The following is a 25,402-nucleotide window of genomic DNA, read 5'->3' as shown; positions in this document are numbered from 1 at the left end:
AGCGGATCATAGAAAAACCACCACCACTTTAAAGAATCACGCTGCCACCGATGTCTCCAGGCTGGGAGGCGTGAGAGAAGTGCTGCTCTTTGTCTCTGTGTCGTCTGTATTTCTTACACAAACAAAGGAACAAAATCTTAAAGGCTGTGGTTTTATTGCCTGTAAACCAGATCCTAATGACCTTTTTTTTTTTTAGAACAGAGGAATCTCAGTGCAGTCATGTACTGAAGATAATCTTTAGAAGGGTGGAGTTTGTCTATACATTTCAACAGCCTCTTCTCTGTTCTTTCTGTTGCTTTCTGTCTCTCATCACGCCGTCTCCCTCAGGCTAGGTGACACATCCTCCTCCTCTAAGGACCACCAGCGTGCTTGTTTGTCTTAACATACAGACCTTTTAGAAGGAAGGGGAAGAGGAAACCTCATTGGACATGCATGCACACCCTGCCGCCCTTTTCCTCCCCCTTATTCCCACCCAGTGCTGCCATGCCATGCTCCCTGTGTAATCCTTTTAGGAGCAGTGCTGCTGCCCGCCTGGCATAGTCACACTGTCAATAGAGGGTAATTCCTAACAAACAGCCAGTCAGCTTGCACATCGCACTATCCCGCTCCCTCTCTTGCGCTTTCTGTAGCATAATCTATTTTTTTCCGGCTTAGGGGATCAGAGCATTGGCCACTTCGCTGCCACTACTTCCTTAGACATTCTGCAGGGTTTTGGCATCAACCATAGAAAGACTAAAGAGGGGTATGATGACCTAAATTGTGAAGCAGGCCATAATAACGTGTCTCCTTTGAGGAGATAATCTGCTAGTTTGAGCAAATGGAAAAACTGCGGAGAAATGGCCTTCAATGTGAGCAGCCTGGGATGTCTGTCAGTGTGGTGTTGACTTATTCATCTGAAGTAATGGTGGAGAAAGATGTTCTGATGCAGCCAAGGCTAAACTCAATACATAGAGCAGAGAGCAATACACCGCCCCAGGTGCCTTCGGGGCTGTGCAAACCTGGCGTGTCACTGTACAGTAGCTGACCGAGCCGAACGGCACAAGACAACTCAGAGCTAATAATGTTTTATCACTCCATTCCACGTAAAAAATGTACAATTTCAGCATTTTTACTGTATATTTTTTTTTATGACCAACCTTCAATATACACAATATTTATTACAACGGAATCCTTGAAGCTCTACGATGTAGATTCCATTCTTTTTTAAATGAATTAAGTCCTTGATACAATTTAAAAAGGAGCTTGCAGCTAATTTCTTTGTCTTTGGACTCAGCTCAGGCTAATTCCAAGCATGTCACATTTAATTGTGAGTAGCATTTAACAGGCATGATAAAACCCCAGTGATCACTTGTTCCCTAACAAACTACATCCTAAATACTTTATGGGGCCTTAAATGTCTTGTAGTCAGCCAAGAGATACGGGGCGTGATGAAAAGGAGTTTTTAGTGCGTAAAGAGGAGAAAAGAAGAGACAGAATGATGGGATAACAGGTGTATTTATGGATGACTGAGCTTTCCTCAGTGAGTATACTGATGCTGTGTGTTTAAACTACTACAACAAAACGACTACTTTTACTTATCTTGTGTAGATGTGTGCTAGCATTATACTACGTGTTGTCTGGCTAAAGACTCACTTTACTGTCCAACATGTTTTTCCTCCTATTGACTGGATTAATGAAGGGTAGCACGCAGTACAGCAACTCTCTTAGGGTTACAGCGGTGAGGAGAGTTCAGTTGTACTATGATACTGACTGACAGTCCCACAATCCCTCTGGTGGCCAAATATCAACAATAAGCTTGCTCCCACACTCTGTGAGGGAGAAAAAAAGAGAGGAATCCGAAAAAATTTTCTATCCTAAGGCAACAGCAAGATGTTTATATTAGCTGTCACTAGGACGCAGGGAAGCATCTTTGCTACACTGTAAACTCGTACAGAAGCCATGGCCAAAGCCTATTGAGGAGATGCCTTTAATATGCCCATCCAACTCCCAGCTTCAATTGATGTTGTTCCCTCTGCTGTTAGCCAGGGCTTACATCTCTTCAATATTAATGGCCCAGGGTGGGAGGCACCATGGCACTTAATAGAAACGTTAATTATTCACAAGGCCTATCTTGTGGTAGGCACATCTACTAATGTACTAGTATGTATACAAATCAGCTCATGATGGGGGCTTTGGTGCATACATTAAAAACCAAATTATTTAATAAATTCAGCTCACCAGGGGATGTCTGCTTGTTAAAGAAACTGTAATCACTGAGAGACGAAACGGGGGTGGGGCGGGGCACAAACGAGCGGCGCCTTCATCAGCAGTAAGCTGGAGGAATACCGGTGTGTCTGTGTGCATGAGAAATACGCGTTCATGCGCATCGTCTAAATTAATGCAGAGTTGGTTTTGCCACCTACAGTTGTAAACAGACATGAGTTCAGACAGCCCACGGGGCTCTATTTCCCCCTCCCCCCATCGTTCTTCCCACCTTTCCTTGGTTCAGTTCCCCTGCTCCGTCCTTTGTTCTCTGTTGCCTCTCTTCACCATACTCAAACCCTTCAAACTCTCCTTGCTCCTTTACAATTGTAACTTTATCCATCTCCTGAACGTAAAGGTAAAGACTCACCCTGCAACACTATGAATCTGTGATTTATCATGAGTCAGTCAGGCATTACTTTACTATATTTCTGTGTAAATATTTTTTTTTGGAATACCCTCTTTTCTCAGAATGCCTATTGACAGCTCCCCCGCAAACTTAAACTTGTTGCATCGATCCTTGGCATACACTCTGTATGTATTGGAAAGAGCTTTGGCAATATGTTTTTTTCCACTCAAGGCGCCATCTCAGAAGCTCAGAATATAACGCCTTGCAGCTGCAGATGGACAAATGGTGTGTCTTTGCCTTCGATATATGATGGATTTCTGCCTGACTATTGACCAAGTCTGTAAGCCCTTATTCTGACAAACCGACACATGAACCTGATGTTCCTGATAGCTCTCCTGGAAATATCTTGAGGTGGTATCTTGTCAGCTAAAACAGGCCAGCAGTAATGATCGATAAACTACTGAACAACAGAAGGATCCAATAATTTAACGTATACCGTACCTACAGCTGCTTAATGTTTGACTGTACTCATATTGTTAATTTCATACTTCTGCTTTGCCATTTTCCACACCGGCACCATCACATACTCTCCTCCCAGTGTTACCAATGTAAAGCTTTTGCTGAATATCGGGTAAATCGTCCATTTTCTTCCCGCTTTTAATGCTTGCAGAGTAACAGATGAAGTTCTTGGCTTGTGGTGGCCTTGGTAATCATATACTGTGATCATAACACTAATGAAAACACAGAGGGGAATGAGGTATGTCCCACTGGATGGCAATGAGCATGTGCCACAGAATGACAGACTCAAAGAATAATGGAGTTACACGAGAGCATAATGTAATTCGCCAGGATGAGTCGGAGATAGTGATTCAGAGAGACACACATTGGGAGGGAAGAAGACCCAGAGAGAGAGAGAGAGAGAAAAATACAGAGAGACAGACAGAAACAGGGATAGTGATAGAGAGACAGAGTTAAAAAAAAATAATAAGTTAGGATGGCTTTGTTCTTTTTCTGTCTTATCTGCATACAGTGTAGCAAATCAATTAACCAAGTGGTTAACTTCACTTTTTAATTGGCTGGAGTTAGATGTGAATATGTGGCGGAGGAATGAGAGGCCAAATGAATCAATGTGGAGGTAGAGGGGTCTGCTGGGTTAACCACAATGCACTGGTGCATTACCAGGCCTAATTAAATAGTATGTCCTCCTGGCCTGACTCCCCTCTGACAGCCAACCCACCAATGGGGATGAGAATGTGGCCAGAGCGAGCAAAGGCCTACTTATGGGAAAACAAATAAGCACTTCCAGGTCATGGCCCCGACGTTGCTGAGGTGGAGGGCATCCAAACATTGGCTGGGTTGGTTGCAATGTCTGAGAAGACTCAGCGAGTGCGAGAAAAAACAAACAGAGAACCACACATACAACTCCTTGTTGTCTTTATGAACAGTAAGATATTAAAAAAAGAACTATAACTGTTAGATAGCTACAATAGGAATAGCTACTTACTTAGTAAGTAGTGTTGTGTTTCTTTTGTTTGTGTGGTTCTTTTATATGGTTCCCTTTTTAACTTTGGTGCCAAAGTTACTTTCAAAGAGCTGGAATAACCTTGTGAGAAGATAAAATACATTAAAATATATGAGGAGGCAGCAAGGCATACTGCACAAAGAGAAGGCAGATGTCAAAGAGACAGACCTGTAAAGCTGAATATCTCTGGCCCTGTGTGTGTGTGTGTGTGTGTGTGTGTGTGTGTGTGTGTGTGTGTGTGTGTCTCAGAGCCCCTCGGTAAACCCTGAAGGTGAGAAGAACTCTCACATGAAAGTGCATCTGTGAGCATAACCCACACAGCCATACAGGTAAATACACAATCATACACATAAACAAAGTGGAGCATATGCTCTTTGTGCTTGATCAAAAACAAACAACAAATGCTCTTAGAAAAAGACATACAAGACGACGAGACAGGAAGACACCCGACACCGTACATTGACACATCTGCAGGCATTAGTTGAACCCAGCACTCCGAGAAGCTTCTTTAAGGCTTATTCCCATTTTTCCTGGATCCAGAGGAAAACAGAGCACAGTGGCAAAGCTGTGTCGCATTCAATACCTCTCAAAGCAAATCGGACATTTCATTGTCAAGAGTCCTACCCATCTCTTTTTGTATAGCTGTTTCACAAACTTGAGCATGCCAGTATCAAGTGTAATCTAGGGTTTATTGCTATAGTGGTTATGACGGGCTTTAAATAATACAAAGAAAGTCTTTAGCTAAGTAATAGCATCACTACTGTCACCAATGACGTCTTATCAAGCTGTTACAAGTACGGGTGGGATTGGGAATCACAGGGAACCTCTGTTAGAAACCAACACAATTCTGCAGCACAACTTTTTCAGTCTGTGAATTAAAATGACACAATCATAGAGCAACTATGGGTCCTAACTTTGGACTTTAACTGTGCTTGGGGCATCTGTTATTTTCCTCAAACTGCTGTCTGCCATCCCATTGAAAACCTCTTCCTCTTCGGTTAACTTATGTCCAAATTTCCCTCATTCATGTGTTGAGCGCCACCTCAAGGAGCCATGAAGTAGCGATGCTGGGAGCAGGGAAATCTATTCATAGCGCCTTATTTCAGTTATTAAAATGTCAATATTTGGCACCAGCATTTCGAATCTCGTATAGCACAATGGACAGCTATATATTACCGTGTCGATATTTTTGTCGCACCCCTAGTTACAAGCTGTCAGCTTTTGAATTGCAAGTAAAGTCCTACAATATCAGCCAGAGTGCCTCGTGATCCTCTACAACGAGATGCAGCGATGTAGTAGCTGATTCTTGCACATTCATTGGATGTGTGTGGGCAGGAGGACAGACAGACAAAGGATTATGGGTACTGACCTCAGTGATGCGTGGGTTGGTGCACTTGACATTCTTACTCGACAGGTTTAGCCAGCGGGTGGTGTAAGGATTGATGGGAGGGCAGTGGTGCAGCAGGGTACACCTTCCCTCTCCACTGCACCAGCCGCACTGGAACTTCCTGTCTGCCTTCAGACATGTGCCACAGCTGTCCCGCTGGGCTGCACACTTGTACAGGTGCACTGTGGGATACGGGAGGCAGAATGGATATACGGTGATCACACAACAACTGAGAAACCTACACTTCTCTTTGGAATGTATTTTTTTTATTTAAAGAAAAGAGACAGCAGGTCTGCTGTGAGTGAAATATCCCGCCAGGCTATCTGTTCTGTGTTTCTATCTCCAATAACACATTTTTTTATTTTTATATACCCACACTATACTTGAATGCAGAGATTAGGAAAAGAATGATGAAGGGCGTTAGATTTATCTATCTTCATCCTGCTTGCCAGCACATGTTGACAACAACATCTCATGTTCTTACCTTGGATATTCTCCGGGTTATCGATAATGAAGTTGCCGTTCCACACCACCGAGAAATCCACAGGCAGCTCACTGATTTTCATTCCCTCGTACAGATACTAGAGGCCGAGGATGGCGAGAAAGAGAGACAACAGAGACAAAAAGAGAGGAGGATTTCAATGGGCGGTTTGGGAATTTAAATTCCCACGAGCCCTTGTAGATGCAGCACTATGTCCTTCCAAAGTTACCCCCAAGTTTCGTCATCTCATCATCAGAGCTGACAAAGTGAGAAGCCACGAGGAATCGGACAGCTGAGCAGAAGCTTGAGCTTCCCTTCTGGCCTTTGGATATGCTGTCCTTAACTGCCTCATATGCCCTTAATTCCAGCCTGACTTTCATTTTGCAAGTGTGTGTATTTGTGTGTGGGTGTGTGTGGGCGAGAGAGAGAGTGAGACTGAGGGGGAAGAGTAAGTGTGTATGTGTGTGCTTCCTCTGGGAATATACTGCAGAAGTCCGTTTGTGCTTGACTCCAGGGCTGAGCCACGCTGCAGTCTTCTCCAGTGTAATTACCGAGGCTGCATCTACTGTGTCTCCTCTAACTAAATAACACACACACATGTACAGAAACACACAAATACAAACACACACCCACAAACTGTGGCAATGTGGTATGGCACTCGTCTTCTACAGAAAGCAATACAACCCAACCATAATTACCAATGTGCAGTATATTTTTTCTGCATATAGAATGTACAATGTGTACTCAAATAACAACAAAAAAACACACTGTTATGATATCAGTCTTGGTCTTTCAGGAAGTTATGTGGTTGGTTTTGGTGGGGGTCAGAACTGATATGACATATGACACATGAGTGGGCATTTTGGTGTGAAGCTGATTTAACCCAGCCCAAGCAGTGGGTGGGGAAGGATTGGTTGAGAGAGCAATCATCTTCAGACGAGAACTGAAACAGTGGCTGGGTGAGTCAGTTTAACACAGCACAACCCCTCAGGTAGAAAAGTATACACTCATCCAGGCCAGTTTAAGTCTCACTCTCACGTTAAATGCATCACGCAGGGAGAGGAGACAATCCTGTTAAAGCGTAACTCTCACCAAAATGCAACCTAGGGTCTTTTTGTGAATGTACCCGAGTCAAACTTTCGTTTAAAAGCATATTTAGGACGGAAGCGTCGCTTTTAAGATTTACCGTATTCTCGTTTTTCGGTCAAATGGCCTTTTGAATGGGAGTGCTAGGGGCACTTTTATGCTAGCCTCAAAATAGCTATTTTTAAAACACTAAGAAGGCTCGACACAACATGAAACTTTGCTCGAAGTATCGCCAGGGGGTCTACACATGAACTCAAACATTGAGAACATTGTTTATGTACACAAAGTTTACTAAAAAGAAAGGTTTTGAGCAACTCACTGTAACTGTTGTTCTTCCGGTCGCCGTCCATTGAGCCAGTCAAAAATAGTCGAGGGAGGAGAGTAAAGATGGAAAACTCCTAAAGTTTAGTTCCATATAAATGCACGGATAATTTGTTGTTTTGTCGTCGGTGAAACACAATATTGACCTTGTAGTTGAAAAAGGAGCCTCATATAAGAATGACATTTCCTCCTATGGAGTCTGTTCATTCGCATTCGGAGATTGCCTATTTAGGACTGGGAAAATGGCAGATAGCGTAAACAACAACTGCTAACGTGAGTTGCTCAAAACCTTTTTTAGTAAACTCTGTGTACACAAACAATGTTCTCAATGCTTGCGTTCATGTGTAGAGCCCCTGGCGATACTTCGAGTAAAGTTTCATGTTGTGTCGAGCCTTCTTAGTGTTTTAAAAATAGCTATTTTGAGGCTAGCATAAAAGTGTCCCTAGCACTCCCATTCAAAAGGCCATGGTAAATCTTAAAAGTGACGCTTCCGTCCTAAATATGCTTGTAAACGAAAGTTTGACTCGGGTACATTCACAAAAAGACCCTAGGTTGCATTTTGGCGAGAGTTACGCTTTAATGTTACATGCTACGTTAGCCTTTAGTAGCTGTGATTCGTTGTTATACCAGGCCAGGTTAGCTTAGCCTTGTAACACACACACACACACACACACACACACACACACACACACACACACGCAAACAAATCATGCATCACCAATTACACCTCATCTGGCACAATGTGGGCAGGCGTCCCCCCAACCTACCGAGCTGTTCTGGCACTGCACGCTGGAGCTGTTGAAGCGGAGGGCGGTGACTCTGTGGCTGACACCCTGGATGTGGAGGACGCACTCATAGCCTCGCTGGCCAGACTGGGGCTGGGGCAGGTTCCTGGCCTTCAGAGTGATAGGCTTCACCTCCCCCGCCGGGATAAGAATCTCCTCAGAGCGCACCAGCTGCGGACAGTCCTGGAGGACAGGGCAGGAAGTGTTAAGGAAAAACTCAGGAGCAGCACAACTCATTTCACACACATGAAGAATGTTCAGGAGACGTTGATGACTTACACGGGAGCATTTAATGAACACTCCACTGAGCAGACAATTAAGCAGGCAGTACAGTTTAACCACGATGTGTTATTTTGCGGTGCCGTCCCAGCTCTCTCAAGTTCCTGTCCTACTGAAGGTGTATTTAAACTCATGCTGGAGGCGTTACGTTTAGCTGAACTTTTAAGGTAAATAAATATATTTTAGGCACCTAAACATAGATGCTTAAGCCTAGTTCAGCCTAACTCTCTCTCTGGGAAGTAGGCAAAAGTGTTGCTGGCCCACTGACCTCCAAAAGAAGACAGTCCTGAAACAAAACACTCCCTTATCATACAGCTGTCTACACTCCTTGAATCTGCAAAGAGACAAACCTAATTATACATGAACAGATGTGGTTATTAGAGACTGGCCAAATATTCTCGTTCCCTGACCTGTAGCCTATGAATGACCTGAGATTGTCTAAGATTTCCCTTTTTCTCATCATATCACAACATGGTGTTTCTGGAAATTCCACCACAGGAAGCACACAGTAGTCAGTGCCAACGAAACAGAAAACAATAAAAGGATTTTTTTTGGTGTTTAGGTGATTATGAAGTGTGATAATTGCAGCTGAAATGGAAATGCATCGAAAGAATTTCAAAGTGACTCCTGTGACCTAGGAGAGCTCTGAGCTGAAGTCTGAGTGTTGAATAACTCATTATCAAGAGTGGAATCTTGAAACTGCTCGGTTGGTGAAGAGAATGATTAAATTAGTGCTTAACATACAAGGCAGCAATTTTGAGGTCAACTCTGTTATCAAAATGATGTGAAAGCAACATTTGCAGCAAGACAAACTATCACAGCAGCAACACACACTGAGGTTTTGGTCTTGGTGGCCTTAAGCCTTTCACTTCCATAAATCTTGAGTCGTCTCCGATCTTAGACATGACATCATATACTGATCCCATACCTTTCAAACACTATTGCTATATGCTTTTGGTGCTTGGAGACAGAGTGAGGCCGGCCTTTATTTATAATACTGACATGGAGTAAAGCATCTGATTTAATTAATAAAGTGGTGTGCGAGTTCCACTGCAAATATGTATCAATTAAAAGGCTGAAGGAGAGATCCCTTCTGTGATGTCGCCTGTAGCTCCACATGTCCTGTAACTTAACACCAAAAAGAGCAATACACACTTTGTATGGAAGTAAGATAAAAACACACATAACAGCCCTCCAAGCAAATACCCAAGAACTATCTATTTGCATAGCCAGAGACACATGGAAAGCAACATACACAAACAGGCATAATTCAAGCACTTTGTATCTAGCGCACATGATTGATTAGGTCAGAGTGATCCTGTGTCATTGTTAAGACACGCTAAGCTCAATAACTCCAGAGATAATAGAGTGTTAATTGCCACTGAAAAGAACAAGAGCCCCGAATGAGAAACGCCAATTCGGAAATAGAAGAGCTTAGATGGCTGTCTTTCTGAAGACATGCCCCGAGGCCGACACAGAGCTGGAACACAGAGCAGGATGCAGGCAGAAGGAAACAGAGAAAGATGGATAGTGCAGGAGAGGGAGAGAGAAAGAGAGGAAAGAAAGAGAAAGCTGTGCTAGCAAAGCTTGCTTATATGCATGTGTGCGCTTGTGCATGTGTGTGCTCCACCAACCTCTGAGGCGTTGACTCGTCCCTCCTGGAAGGAACAGCTGGAGGGGTCATGGGTACACAAGTTGCGGTACTTGCACCAGTGGCAGCGGAAGGCACTGTTCACACATGACAGACACCTGCATGGACACACACACACACACACACACACACACACACACACACGGAAGAAGAGAGTCAGAAAAAAAAACAGCGCAGTCAAGGAAAGTGGAGGAAGTGCCATAGAGGAAATGAGTTCAGATCCCAAGTGGGCACCTGCTGTTGTTGTGCCCTTGTGGTTGGCACAGTACCTAATATCTGCTGGGCCAAGTTCTCCCTGCATATATTTTCCACTGCCATATATTCATACCGCGTGTCATGTGTGAACGGTAGGCTCCATATTAGCTGTCGTAGCCTGAATCAGACGGAGGAAGAGAGACAGGGAGTGTGGAGGAATGTTGAGTAATGAGGACAAATAAGACATTGGCGCAGCTTGTTCCTGCAATTACTATTAGCCCAGCATTGTTGGAGTGTTGCTGTAATTAACAGCTGTTAGGTGTGTGTGTTAGCATTTCTGCATGTACAATATGTAAGTGTGTATGTGTCACTATAGGGGTACATACTGTACTGCCAAGTATTCAGGTCCCTTACTACAGTAAACGCATCAATACCATAACGCAAAAATACTTTTACTACAAGTAAAAATCCTGCATTCATGCCTATGTATTATTACTAGCAAGTGACCTAAGAATACTACTTCAGTACATGTGAGTAAATAACTGTGTACTGGTTACACGGACAAATGGATGGAGGATGAGCAAATGCAAGTAGAGCTGTAATGTTAATCAATTAGTTGTCAACTATTAAATGAATTGTTAACTTTTGATAGTCGTTTAATTGGGTTGAGATAAAATTCTCTGATTCCAGCTTCTTAAATGTGGATATTTTCTAGTTTCTTCACTCCTCTATGACAGTAAACTGAAAACTATAATATTTGGACAAAACAAGACGTTTGAGGACGTCATCTTGGGCTTTTGGCATTTTTTTTACATTTGGGTACTTGCCGATACCAAGTACCGATACGAGTACTTAGGGTGTTTTCAGACACACAGATGATTTTTGGCCTTCTCTGATATTGTTGTCAATTAGAACAAAGCAGTATTATAAGTACCATGCCTTTTTCTATTCAAAGCTCAGTGCCTGGGCCCTGACATTTCCCCGGGCTAGTGTCAATAAAAAAAAGAAATCATAAAATTCCTAATATCAAAGTACTGAGTGAAGTTTAAGAAGAATGAAGAACAAAGTATGATGACTTCATTCATGTGCATATTAAGTAGCCATGTGGATTCACGCCAGCAGCAATTCACAAGATTCTGTCCAAATTTAAAGACTTGTGGCAAACTATAACAGTTAAAACAGTTAAGACTACACATCGAGAGCTTTTGTTTCAGCTTGTTTGTGAAAAAAATCGCTATTTATAGAGTAGCACTGTGTGGTTGTTAAAACAGCGCTGTGTAGAAACCGCATGCAGACAGAGCAGAGTGAAATATTGCTTTTTTTCACGTTTATGCCCGTTAAGCTGATGAGAGACATTAGGCTAACACCGCTACTCCAAATATCAGTGGTGAAGTTTACGGGCAACAGGCTGCTGATGGGCTTTTTCACAAAGCAGCTTTGGAAACACGGTTTCTGTGATGTGATGACGGCTGGGAATCTCTCGGCTTCAGTACACTGAGAAGACGTCAAAACCCACTATCATTAACGTCTGACAATAGCTGGTCGGCAAGTACAATCATGCATTGGGCAAGAGCCTAGATATTTTTTCACAGCCAAAAATCTCCAAACGGCTGGCATTGCTCCTCCTCCGTCGCGTATACCGGCTTGATGGAGGTATAGGCGATTAATCGAGAAAACAACTGACAGACTAATCGACAATGAAAATAATCGTTAGTTGCAGCCCTAAACGCAGGAGTCAGTAACAGCCTGAGGCTACAAGACGTGATTATCTCTCTATGTTGCCATAGCAAAGACTCTCAATAGATTGTAATGGCATTTACTACACTACACTACACTATGTATTCATGGGCAGTTGTTCGTAGAGTGTATTGTAGTCGCACTTGGCTCTCCCTCTCTCTTTCTCTCTCTCTCTTAAAAAAAAGGTTGAGTTATGCACACTTGCTTATTGTGAAGTTTTCATCGCTGCAAAAGCATGGGAGGGATTCAGAAGATTCAGAAGAAAAGGGCTGATTCACCTTCTGGCAAATAGTGTGTGTGTGTGTGTGTGTGTGTGTGTGTGTGTGTGTGTGTGTGTGTGTGTGTGTGTGTGTGTGTGTACGAGGGAGAGAAAGAGAGAGCACGAGTTGGCATCAGAGCGTGCGAGGGAGAGCGTATGGCCTTTTCAAGTGTATGCATCCTTCTTTGTGTGTGTGGGTGTGTGTGTGTGTGTGTGTGTGTGTGTGTGTGCGCGTGTGTGTGTGAGCGAGAGATGCAGAATAACAAAGGACACAGTGGCTATAACATTTTGTGTTAATGTCGAGGAGATGGTGAAAGGGTGATAACATGACATGCTACGATTCCTGCACCCCTGCTGGCGTCACTGCTGTGACATCCCTTCTCTCCATTCAATGATTCTCCCAAGTCGGCAAGGACTTTGGATCGAGCACAAAAAGAATCTGCCACACTGGAATGAAGCGAGCAATTGCAAAGGCACCGCCGACACTGAGATCTCCAATCCAGGGATTCAATTCAACGTCACTTGATCAGGGACAGACATGGCATGAAAACGAGCATGAAATCCCTACTGAAGACCTGTTAGGCAGAAAGCTGCGTGTTTTGTACCGCAGCGCGTCTGCGAAGAAGGCTTCATTAGCTCAACAGCACAGAAACTTCCTGTTACGGTGCTCAGAGAGCAGTCAGCTATCAGATTACATTAGTCTTTACAGGGAATATTTTTAGGGGGACTGGGGCCGGCTAAGGTTTAAGGACAAATTGTAACTAATTCCCAGAGCATTGATCCGGTGGTTTAGGGGCAGCAGGTCTGGGGCATTGTTTTTGTAAATGAAAAGAGAATGAATTGGCTCTGAGAGAGATACTCACAGTTGGTGGACGCTGCAGTTGTAGAATTTGACCTCTGTGCTGATAAGCATCTGACCAGTCTCCTTAGAGTTAAGCCTCAGCTCGACGCCTGACCAATCTGAAGGAGGAAAGGAGGAGGAGATCAACATTTATTGTATGCACTATTTTGCATAGTTGTAAACAGCAGAGATCACAAAATCGTGTGCTAATTAGTTACAGGATAAATGTATAGGAGCTCTAAAAAGGTAGCATTTCTTGCATGGTACTGTATATATGCAAGCCAAATTAAGAGAAACATTTCCTGTGAATATATATTTACATCCAATTTGCACATTTCAATCACAGCAAAATGCAGGAAAATAACATGTAATCTGGCAAAATGGATCTGTACATACAGTATTGCCAGATTACATGTTATTTTCCTGCATTTTGCTGGACAAAGTTCTGGCTGAGCTTCTGTTCTCTGTAAAAACAGCCTCTTATCCCTCCCCACGAGAATACAGACTCCATAAATATGTGTGTGTGTGTGTGTGTGTGTTTGTGTGTGTGTGCGTGTGTTTGTGTATTTCAGATGACATTCAGTGTGTAGGAGGCTTGAATGACCCTCCGTGCCCTGTTCTCTCCACAGCACCTGTTGGGAATCAGTTTCACACCAGTCTGTGTAGCAGGCGGGCTCGGCTCATAGCTGACTTCTCTTCTACCGTTTCACATTTGTCTCACAGGATCTGGCGAACACAGTAGTACAGAGTTCCTGTCCACACCAAACCTCCACCAGGATTTTGTTTTCTTTAGTAGGAGAAGGGTACCAGCTATTTCCTTTTATTTCAAGCTTAACATCAGTCCTCTGTCCTCACAGTTTTATCCTAACCTCCTTCCACCTTCCACTCCGTTGCTCTTCGTTTAATTTCTCATTTATTTTCCCTTCTTCTCCACCTTCAATATCTTATCTAATTGTCTCCTCTCCTGTCTTCTCCACTACTCTCCTCAGGTCATTGCCACGGCACGATCAATGTTGATGTGCAACAGATAGGAAAGGCTTGCTCGGGGACAGGAGATGGAGGAGGATACTGGGGAGGTCAGGAGGAAGTGGCCTCAGGGGAATGAATGTGGAGAAAAACAAAATGGAGGTATAAAGAGCCGGGGGAGGCGACGAAAGAGGAGGGAGGAACGGGGAAGGTGGTCAAATAGAGGAATGGTAGGATGGATGGAAAGCTAGATGGATGGAGGAAGGGCTTGGGGGATTGGCTGACATTTACCTAGGGGAGAACATTCATATTAGTGCCTGATCCACCACTCCCCATGGGAGCTCTGGGCAAACAGGGCTGTCATTTACTCACAGGGAGGAGGATTACCAAACCCCCAAAACACACAGTCATTTCCACACACCGCACATAATATATTATTCAGGGTGTTTGCTTTTGCCGCCCTACAGCCATCTTGGCTGGCAAACAACAGGTATTTTATCGTCAAAAAACAGGTGTTAGTATTCATAATCATATATATGTTTGCAAATAAATGGACGCCAGACCCACTATGGTTTATTCATAGAAGGAGGAATTCCTGAAAGGTCATTTTTTTTTTATTTCTATGAATAGTATATTAGAGGTGATTAGCATATGCTTATTCCTGGTGTTTGGATATGTTGCATTTTGTTTATTTGCACTAAGATATAAAGAACATACAATACATTAAAAACAAACAAGCAATTTTAGTGCAGGAGAGGAAAGATGCCTATAAAGTTTATTCAGAGTCCTCCCTTTATACAAAAGAGAAAAGAAAAAAGCTAAAACATGATAATTCCTCAGCAAAAAATAAAAAGTAAACCAAGCGAAACAACAAACAGGTAAACAAAATGTATACATATCAAAAATAATAAAAGAAAAAAGAAACAAAAATAAAAGCCATGAAGTCAGATATTGTACAATCAACAGAATTAGACAAAATTAGAAACATCTTTAACTGTGACCTAAAGGATGTGTTTAGATTGCTCTAGTCAACTATACATATGCTGTGAGATGACATTAAAACGGCTGAGCTGACCTTTTAAAGATTATGTTTTTGGGCATTTTTTATTTTTCATAGGACAGATGAAGACATGAAAGGGGAGAGAGAGAGGGGGGAACGACATGCAGCAAAGGGCTGCAGGTTGGAGTCAAACCCCAGCCCGCTGCGTCGAGGAGTAAACCTCTACATATGTGCGTCTGCTCTACACACTGATCCAACCTGGCCACTGAGCTGACCTTTTAAACAATACAATGAATTACTATAATGAATTATAATAATTATTTATTTTCTGTTTGTTCTTTGTGTGTTCATCAGGTATCACTTTTCTCAGAAGCAAACGGCAGACCAGCTCCCTGTGCCTTGGCTGTGCTAAGACACTAATCCATCACATCAACTCCCCCCCCCCCGTCGTCCCCATCGACTACATAGTCCCCTGGCTGATTGGACCGGCTCGTTAGACCACTGCCTGCTGCAGCCCAGCCACAGGCCAGGGGATCTCAGTCTGATCTTCCATCAGCTCTAATGGGGCCTGGCCTTGTGTGTAGCATGCACTTCACAGCCAGGAATCTGATCCTGGATCTGCGGGAGCTTATTAATGTAGACGGCGCATGCTTAAACCAAGAGTGTTGAATCAATAAAGATGTTTCAGAGTTTGTGCAGATGAACAGTTGGCTCAGTGACACATAAGTAGCGAAAAGAGAGGGACACATGGGAATCCTACAAAGGTTGAGTTTAGACGTGTAAAGATTCTATCTAATGGACATGATCAGACCATGTGCTGTCTCGTTTTGTTTATATGGTTAAAACTGTCTTTCACTTAACAGAACAGCTCTCCAAATGTCGTTGTATGTTACCATGTACAATGACAATAAAGACTATCTATCTATCTATGATTTATCCATCCATCATCTATCCACCTATCTATCTATAATCTATCCACCTATCTATCCATCTATCTACAGTATCTATCTATGATCTTCTATCTATCTATCTATCTATCTATAATCTATCCACCTATCTATCTATCTATCCATCTATCTACAGTATCTATGATCTTCTATCTATCTATCTATCTATCTATCTATCTATGATCTATCTATCCATCTATCCTCGAGTTTATGAATGGATGGTTATGTGTGTGTTGTATCTACCTTGGTCGATGGGGATGAGGGGGACGTCCTTGGCAGCAGGAGACACACAGAGTATCTGGTTGCCATTGACCTGCCCCTCCACCTCCGTCAGGTTGCCGAAGGAGCAGGTGATGCCCGCAGAAAGGTCTGGAACGTGGCTCACCTTCACCAGCAGCTGTATAAGGGGTGGGGGGCACATGACAACAATGTTTATATAATGTGGCAAAGTAGAAATACACAGTCATCACAACAAGTCAACTTTTCCTACTCAGTTTGGGGCACAGCTAAATACAGATATGATGATACAACTAGACCTACAGCGATTAGTTGACTTATCCATTAGTCGAGCGAAACAAAATAATCGGCAACTATTTTGATAATCGATTAATCGTTACATGCAAAAATGGCAGAAAATTATATACGTTTTTAGCCCCTCAAATATGGCGATTTGCAGCTCTTTTCTGTTTTATATCATATTAAACTGAACATCTTTGGGTTTTGGACAAAACAAGAGAAACATCACCTTGGACTTTGAGGAACTGGGATGGACATTTTTAAAGGGGGACTATGCAGTTTTTTTTAAATTTAATTTACCTTAACTAAGCAGCTTCGGAGTCATTGGAATGGTTATATGACTTTTTTCAGGTTGAATGGTGGTCGTCTTGCTTCCCCCTAGCGCCTGTGAGCGGAAAAACCACCCTCGCAACTTTCGGCCGTTGTTTTGGAAGTATCGCGTGATATCAGGTCTTGCGATGTAACAAATTGCTTCACGGCACTGCACACATACGCCCATTCAGGAACCGACTAACAAGGTAGCGATGGAGTTTTTCACACTATCGTTATGGCTGAACCGGCAAAAAAGAAGCAGAAAGCTAGGAAAGCATTGTCGGAGGGACAGAGAAGAGGAAACGGAAGACTGAGCGAGCGAGGACTCAGACACAAGTAAACAGGAGCTGCCAAATATCTATTCTGAAGCTGCATGGGGAGCTCTGTAGAGAAACCTGCGAGCAATGCGAGAAAAAGCGAGAAAAGAGTGAAGAAATGGCCAAAACTGCATAGCGCCCCTTTAACTGTTTTCTGACATTTTATAGACCAATCGATTAATCGAGAAAATAATCAGCAGATTAATCGAGAATGAAAATAATCGCTAGTTGCAGCCCGAAATACAACAGACTGACGTGTGATGCCTCAGTTATTTTAGCAAATAAACTGGGAAACCATTCGTATGGCATATCCCTAATGGCATTAGCACTTGCATCTTTGGTAAGCATGAGATATGATATATATTCATGCTCGGGCGAATGTAAAAAACACACCGCGAGTTGAATGCAGCAGTGTAATAAGCTTCAAACAGAATGAAAAAAGAACACACTACTACTGGCAAAGATGTCCATCCACTCTGCTAAGAAATGCTGATGTGTCTTAAAAATATCATCAACACCATAATAAAGAAAATAAGGCTGTGTTTAGATCTTAAAGCTTTAGTGCGAAACTTTTTGATTTTAATGAACGTCCGTTACATCCAAGCCATTGCCAAATGTATATAGATATATACAAAGCTAATTAAGAGCTCCACACAACTCTCTCTGTATTTCTCATTGTGACTATGTTCAGAAGATTGTGTCGTCCGGTGACTTTCGTGCGCAGAAACGCGAGTGAAGTTAATGACCTCTTCTGAAGAGTCCATCATGTTTTTGTAATCCTCCGTGTCCTCCTTGGCTACTATTGTGTCCACTAGCAACTGTGCGCGATCACGTAGGCTTGTATCATGTGGACGCGCCGACAGTGTTGTTGTCAATACTTAGAATTCCTCATGGGGGCGACAGAAACTACGCACTATAGCTTTAATGTTCCATTATTATTAGGATATAATTTCAGAGACAGAGACAGACATTGTGATTCGGACGGTGGTCAATACTTAGCTGTATAAAGGACATTGGAAAATTCAGGACACAAAGATACATAAAAAAGAAGAAAAAAAAAAAGAAGAAAAAAACCTTGCACACAATGTGTAGTACATGTGCGATGTACTGTAGCACACACATGCAGATGTACATAGAGGCGTTTGAAGTCATTCTCGGGAGAGCATTGACACCGGGGCTGGAGCAATCAGCTGCTCTGCCTATAAATAAATGTATTCTGCGCACGGGGTGTGTGATCTCGCTCCAGCCAAGAGAGGCAGCCTGGATAATTATCACCATGGCATTTCACAGCTTTGTTCCATTAGCTGTTATTTTTGGGCCATACCGTTTGAAGTTTCTCTTTGTTTTATCTGCCTCTCACTAAACACCGCAGGGCTACTGGGACAGGCGAGGCAGCTGAGCAGCTTAACTGTAGGCCTTTCAAGAGATGCTGACTGTCTCAGTAGCTGACTACACAGCCTCCCTCGTTAGCTAGCTAACGCTGGTACCCATTGAGAGGAATGATGATTTTTTTTTTCTTTCTTTTTTTCCCGAGGACCTCTTGTCTTCCCCTGTTTTACTTTCACCGTGTTTGTGTTGCTTCACCCCGAGGTGTGTCAGAGAGATCCTTGATTACAGCAATCACAGCAATCAATGTCTTTTGTTCAACGTAGAATTCCCTGAGTAACCTCTCACATTAATTAGCTCTCATCGTTTTGTCAAGACACACATGTACAGATAAACACTCAAAATTTGCACATGTGTACACACACACACACACACACACACACACACACACACACACACACACACACACACACACACACACACACACACACACACACACACACACAGCTCCAGAAAGTGAGTTTGTCTCAGACTGTTAAGCCTTTGCTCTTTTCGTTCTACTGTCCTCCCTAAAGATGGCAGTGGTGGGTGTTTATACAGCTTGGCAGCAACAACCAGCCTAATTGGTGGCAGGCTTTTAATAAAGGTAATTTGATTGTTTTCTCTGTGTTTCTATCTATCCTAGTGCCCACATGAAGAGGCTGTGTTGTCATGGAGATAGCCGTCTGCCCCTGTGGAATTTGTGAGTGTTTTTGTGCACGGTTTGGCGAGACGACCCTGTTGCTGGTATAGCTGACACGGAAACAACTGCTAACATGTTTTCTGGAAAACTGCTGTTTGTAAACCGGGGCAAACAGGGCCAAGTCTACTGAGGGTTAGTTTGAGGAGAGAAGATATCATGCGATGCAGTGTGAGTCACTGCCAGAGCCACTGGCACATTTAGCAAAAACGACTTTTGTGATGTTTAATCAGTTAGATTAAAGAGGCATCTAACCCAAAATACAAGAAAATGAATCAATGTGCCTGTGCTGATTATCAATCCAGGGAATTGATGTGCACTTTCAAGAGGTCTGGAGCAGTCGGCTGTAATGTCTGCCATCATTCCAAAGGTCTCAGGTCTCTGAGACCTTTGGAATGATGGCTTTTTGTGAGATTATATATTCATGCAATAAAGGTATGCCTTATACTCTGATATAATAAATATACTATCTCTGCTAACAAATATCTATCTCTGTATAAACAGAGTGCACGCTTGTACTGTAGATATAAATACAGAGCTCAGAAAGCACCACTAAACAATAGCTTAGCTAAATACTACATGGCATGCTTATACCTACATTTTCTCTTGTTACACCAAAAGCGCACACAATTGATTAATTGTAAACTGTTACATAACCAAAACCAAACGCTGCTGAGCACCACAGGATTAGACATTTGCCATTCTGACATGTCAAAACCCTAAGGAAATAACTCTGGATAGAAAGAAAAATGTGTTCTGGTTTGGATAAACTGACCCTTCCACAGCGTGGGTATCTAAAGACCCAAAGTGTGTGTCCACGCTTATACATGTGCAGCCAAACGTGCACAGGCAGAGCCTTTCATTGATGCTCTATTTGCCTGTTTTTGCTAAGTCCATGTGGAAATACTGCACTCTACTTAGCTGCTTTTGGACAACTTTAACACCTACACACCCACCCACACAAACATGTCTTGGCACACATATTGACTGCTTTGTACCAAGTGAGCATATGCACGCTAAAACGCCCACGGAGAGCTCTTATGAACCTTCCCATCTAATGTTTATGCATCAACAACAATCAAGACTAGGCAAACTGCTATGTGGGATCTTTTTAAATGTTCTGCCTCTGCTAGTGGGTAGGGGATATGGAAATGAGGGCTAATTTTTCATCATAATGCGTGCAAGTAGTGGTTGAGATTGCAGGTGTTTGGCATTTTGTATGTGTCTGTGTACTGTATGTACATGTAGGGATGTGTGTGTGTGTGTGTGTGTGTGTGTGTGTGTGTGTGTGTGTGTGTGTGTGTGTGAGAACTTACAGGTACGCTGGGCTCTGACACCGCAATGCTGTCTGGGTACACACTGGCCTTCACACACTGGTTGAGAGAGGCAGCGAAGCGGTACGGCTCATCTGCACGCTCACACCGGTTCCTCTGAGAGCAGCTGAACAGAGACGAGGAGGGACAAAGAAAGAAAGAAAGATCTTACTGATATTTGTTTCTTTCAAAAGGAACATAACGAAAAAGAAAAACAGAGGCTACTACATAGATAAAACTTGAATTAGACTAGATTGTTACCAAACTAAAACATAAGCAACCCAATCAACGAATAAATTACAAGAAAAAGAACTTATAATATGAGGGAAAATACGAAAAATGAAAAGTATAGAAAAGGTATGAAAAAAGTGAAACAATAACAACAACAGTGATAGAAATAAATGCTCGCGTTACAATAAATGCTGCAATGAAAATACTACAATGACGTGACAATTGAAGTTGGGGGGTAAAAAACACAGATTGCCAGTGTTAACATACATTTAAAACCCTATCCAACAACAGAAGGAAGGGGAGGGAAAGATGAAGATTGAAAATGTCAAAAACTCTAACAGGAAACCTTTAAAAAAAAAGGTAACATTAAACTTTGTTGTAATAAGCATTAAAAAAAATGTGAGGAGCAAATAATGCTGTGTCAGTGTCTCCTCGAGCTGATGTTAACGGCTCACCTTTGTCTACAGAATGTATGACAGGAATGACCACCTATATTTTACATGACAGATCATATACGTACATAGCATGATTAATCACCCTTACTTCTACTTGACACATTGTGTGGACCAGTGTTGTGGTCGAGTCACCAACTGTTGAGTCAAAGTCAAGTTCCGAGTCCCCAGTTTTCGAGTCCAAGTCCGAGCCACCAAAGAAGTATCCGAGTCAAGTCCAAGTCGAGTCAACATTACTTGAGTTAGAGTCCAAGTCATGAGTCCAGAGAATAGCGGCTCGAGTCGGACTCAACTCCGAGTCCAGGACTCGAGTACTCCATCTAGGCATGGGCCGATATACAATTCTGACGGTATGATAACCTTCAGCAAAGATTTCACGGATTCACGTTATTGCAATTACAGCTTTAAAAAGTTTTTTTTCCACTTTATTTTTTTTTAACACACTGCACACTGGCAGGGAGACGGATTACTAAACTGCACTTTCTGTCTTTGAAGACTCAGCTCATACCTTAGGAACGGTATGACGGAAAATGTTAGTGGTTTTGAAACCTTGACTTTTTCAAACCGCGGTACACCTTGTAACCGGTATGCCTAACTCCTTCACTGCCTATTACACATAAAAGTAGTCAGAAACGTCTTCCGAGTCCTATGTCATGAATGCTCATGTCCAATTACATAAATACTTAAGTCAAGAGTCCAAGACCAACTCAGTGCGCGAGTCCAAGTCAATTCACGAGTCCAGAGAATAGTCCAGGACCCGATGACTCCATCCCTTGTATGGACTCATTATAATTAATAGAAGTGCAGTGCATTTCGTCCACCTCTTGATCCTCCACCGTTGTCTTAAGACATCTGGACTCATCATCACTAACTACCGAGAGAACTCCACCAGACGCTTCGGGCTTCTCTTCTCTTTCTCTCTCAGTCTTCATGTTGTCTGTAATAGTCATGTAGATTGTTTATGTTTTGATAAAAAAAGCTGTACATGTCCCAAGCTCTAAAGTCTGGCTGAGTTATGGTTTTGTTACCAGACCGTTTTTCTCTTGTTTTGCAAAACATATGGCATATCGAAGACTTAATAGGAAACCGGTCTGTTGGATTGCTTAAAAACATCAATTACAAAAAAAAAGCTCACTCATGTACAAATGTGCATTTCACAACACTTCTGTCATCAATAGCAGCTGGCTTCTAGACATGTAGCTCTAAAAGTTTTATAAAATAGTCTGTGATCATGGCCTCCAGGAAGCTACGCATTCTTAATTGGTCTGGATCGACGGCAGTACATTTCATTTTCAGGATAATCGCCGCGATGTGTTTTGCCGATGCGTCTAACTCCGTTCTCTTCGGGAAACAACAACAGACTTCGAGCTAGCAAGCTACACGCTGAAAATGGCGAGTTTTGAAGAAAATGTGGATTGTGCAACAAGGCAGGCCTGCTTGGTTCTTTCGGGGAATGATTGTAAAGATTTGCATTTACTCTCTAACTGGGATTATGGACAAAATACACATGGCTATACACTGGTAAGAGTGAATTTAAATAGCTCACATTACTGTATTATGTGAACAGTTAACCTTCATTTAATATTGTATGTGGCGTTTTCTTTTGCGGGGTGCAAACGTTCCACCAAAACAAGTTCCTTCCTGAGACTATTTTGCAGAGCTGCCGCCACTGCGTCCGGGGCTTAGCGCCGCCCTATATGATTGTGATTGGTTTAAAGAAATGCAAACAACCCAGAGTGTTTTTTCTCCTGTCCTAGAATGTATGTGTGGTGTAGTCAGACTTTGCTCCGCAGCACTTTAGAGATAGACCGGCAATGCGAGACTAATTCCTAATAAAGCACAGAAATGAGTGGTGGCACCAGAAGTGGAACCACTGCCTCCAGTGGGTCATTTATAACACCATACTAACATAAACTAGGAAGCCACAGCACTAAGCACCACAGACCCAAATTATATCCTTCAATCATCACGTAACTTTGGCGACATAACTAGGGCAAATTACACACCGTTCACTCATAAGAGATCTTAATGGTCAGACAGTGTCTCAAGTACCAGGTGACACCCCCACAATCCACCACATCCCTCATTAAAACTCAGACACCGCCTCCTCCCTCTTATTAAAACTGTGTGTTCCCTCCACACTATTACACCAAAGGCTCTCTGTCCTCATCCAACCCAGCAGTCTAAGTGTCTGGCTAACTGGCTGTCTGGTCGCAGCAGCTCTAATTGGACTCCGATGGGTCAGTCGCTGTCCGTGGTGCTGATGTGCCACTACAAACCCTGACCATTCTCCCTACCCTGTGTGTGTGTGTGTGTGTGTGTGTGTGTGCGTGAGTGCGTGCGTTAGGGCCTATATCATGCTTCTTAACCACATACTCTCACACATACTGACTCTGAGCTACATCTTCATCCACAGCTTCTGTGTGTAATTATGTTGTCAGATGTTCAAGCCATATCCAGCAGACTCACATGAACAGGTGCGCGCACTCACGCACGCACGCACGCACACACACACACACACACACACACACACACACACACAGTACTCCCTACGGATTTTAGAGAGCAGGGAAGTGTAGAATAACTGTTGTAGTCTGAATCTCTCACTGGGAAAGGGGGCCCACTGTGGCAGGATTCTTTTTTTTTTTTTTATTTTACAATTTTCCAAAATGATCACCTGATTTCCCCATCACCACTTCAGAAACTGTACAAAGACTCTGGTTAGGATTCAGATTTTAGAAACACTTTGGAGATTTGAATGCTTTTAAACAGCGTTGGTGTTTTAATAATATCGTCTGTTCTGTTGTTGATGAAGATTTTCTTTTGTTGAGTTGAGTTTTTACAAGATACATTATTTTTTAACAAAAACTGGGATTTCAATGCATTGCCACTTTATGTAATAACTGTGTCACCGTTTCATTTGAACTACATATTATACATGCGGTATGTATTATACATGTACAAGTACTTTTGTAAAAATGAAAAAAATCTCTCTCTCTCTCTCTCTCTCTTTACTCTCTGTGTCTCTCCTTTTTGTCTCACGCTTTCACAAGTTGAAATTAGTGCACCTTTGGAAGGCAACGTGTTACTCCGTCTGCAATTTAACAAGTCTTTTACATCCACAATGGCAGCAGAAAATGATACCTAATGTGCTTTCAGGCGTGGACTGCGGCACAATGTTTTATGCATGTCCCCAAGCTGTACGGGTACAGATGCAAAAACCTGGGCGGTCATTAACTGACAAAAAGTCCCGCATTGATTTTCCTCACCGTGATTTAAAAAAAAAAAAAAATAATAATCATTTTGGTGGGGTGAAGTAAGATGAAAGCTCTGCGAGGGGGTGTGGCAGCGCGAATGGGAGGGGTGCAGGATGGCTGCTGTTGCCATGGTTTCAGGAGATGGCCATTATCTCTGTGTAGTTAGAAGCTGACCCCTTTGCCTCTCTCATTAGCTGAAGTGCATGCCACTGGGTGTTGACTAGAATCCTACCTTCCTCATTTCCCCCCCTCCTGACCCCCTTCCCCCTTAGCCTCCTGTCAGGCCCAGGCCTGTCACTCAGTTGTTCGCCGATGCTTTGTGTTCCGTCACTCACATTCCTCCTTAAGGGGGGTGGCTCACACGGAGAAATAAGGTTTTAAAAGGTGATACGCACATTGAAGAACCACACATACCCACAAACATGAACACTTTTGCCTCTATGTTTTGTATGTGCACAGATTGGCAGTAGAAATGCATGCATTTCGTTCAGCCTATCTTTTGGAATAAGCAGCTATTTTCCCTCCAGCAGCTGCTGGGTCTTGGGCTTCCTAAGCCCTGTCCATGGTGCTGAAGTAGCTGCTTCCTCTTCCATCATGACTACTCTCTGACAGCTACAACTCCACTGCACTGTATGAATGCAGTTGTAGTGGCAGTCGCATTTCATGCAGTCATGTAAGGCGAGTAGGAAAACTAAAAACATCCACATAAAAAAGCAAAGGAGAGTGTAGTGGCAAAATTCAACTTAGTATTACATCCACTTCAGTATGTTAGCAGTAGGCAGGATTGGGATTGATGTCACATCAGCTTGTTGCGTTTTATGAATTTAATGGCAAACTTTCCTGTTCAGCAAAGTCTTCGATTTTCATCCAAACATTTCTCAGAGTTTCTCCC

At 42.8% G+C, this 25,402-nt stretch overlaps 1 protein-coding gene across 1 annotated transcript in view; it reads right to left on the bottom strand.

Annotated features, from left to right (window-relative positions):
• The window catches only part of plxna2 (plexin A2), a 208,140-nt gene that overhangs the window by 64,526 nt on the left and 118,212 nt on the right, over nt 1–25,402 (bottom strand). The window contains exons 6-12 of the mRNA XM_078255710.1: nt 20,574–20,697; nt 16,291–16,444; nt 13,157–13,253; nt 10,086–10,200; nt 8,155–8,355; nt 5,984–6,080; nt 5,482–5,681 (exon numbers count right to left, since the gene is read on the bottom strand). Of these exons, the coding sequence (XP_078111836.1) occupies nt 5,482–5,681; nt 5,984–6,080; nt 8,155–8,355; nt 10,086–10,200; nt 13,157–13,253; nt 16,291–16,444; nt 20,574–20,697 (988 nt within the window). The remainder of the gene's footprint in view (nt 1–5,481; nt 5,682–5,983; nt 6,081–8,154; nt 8,356–10,085; nt 10,201–13,156; nt 13,254–16,290; nt 16,445–20,573; nt 20,698–25,402) is intronic.

This window comes from Sander vitreus, chromosome 7 (genome assembly GCF_031162955.1).
Source record: "Sander vitreus isolate 19-12246 chromosome 7, sanVit1, whole genome shotgun sequence".
NCBI classification, from domain to species: Eukaryota; Metazoa; Chordata; class Actinopteri; order Perciformes; family Percidae; genus Sander; species Sander vitreus.
Note: the sequence above shows the minus strand (reverse complement) of the source record. Positions and strands in the feature narration are given on the sequence as shown.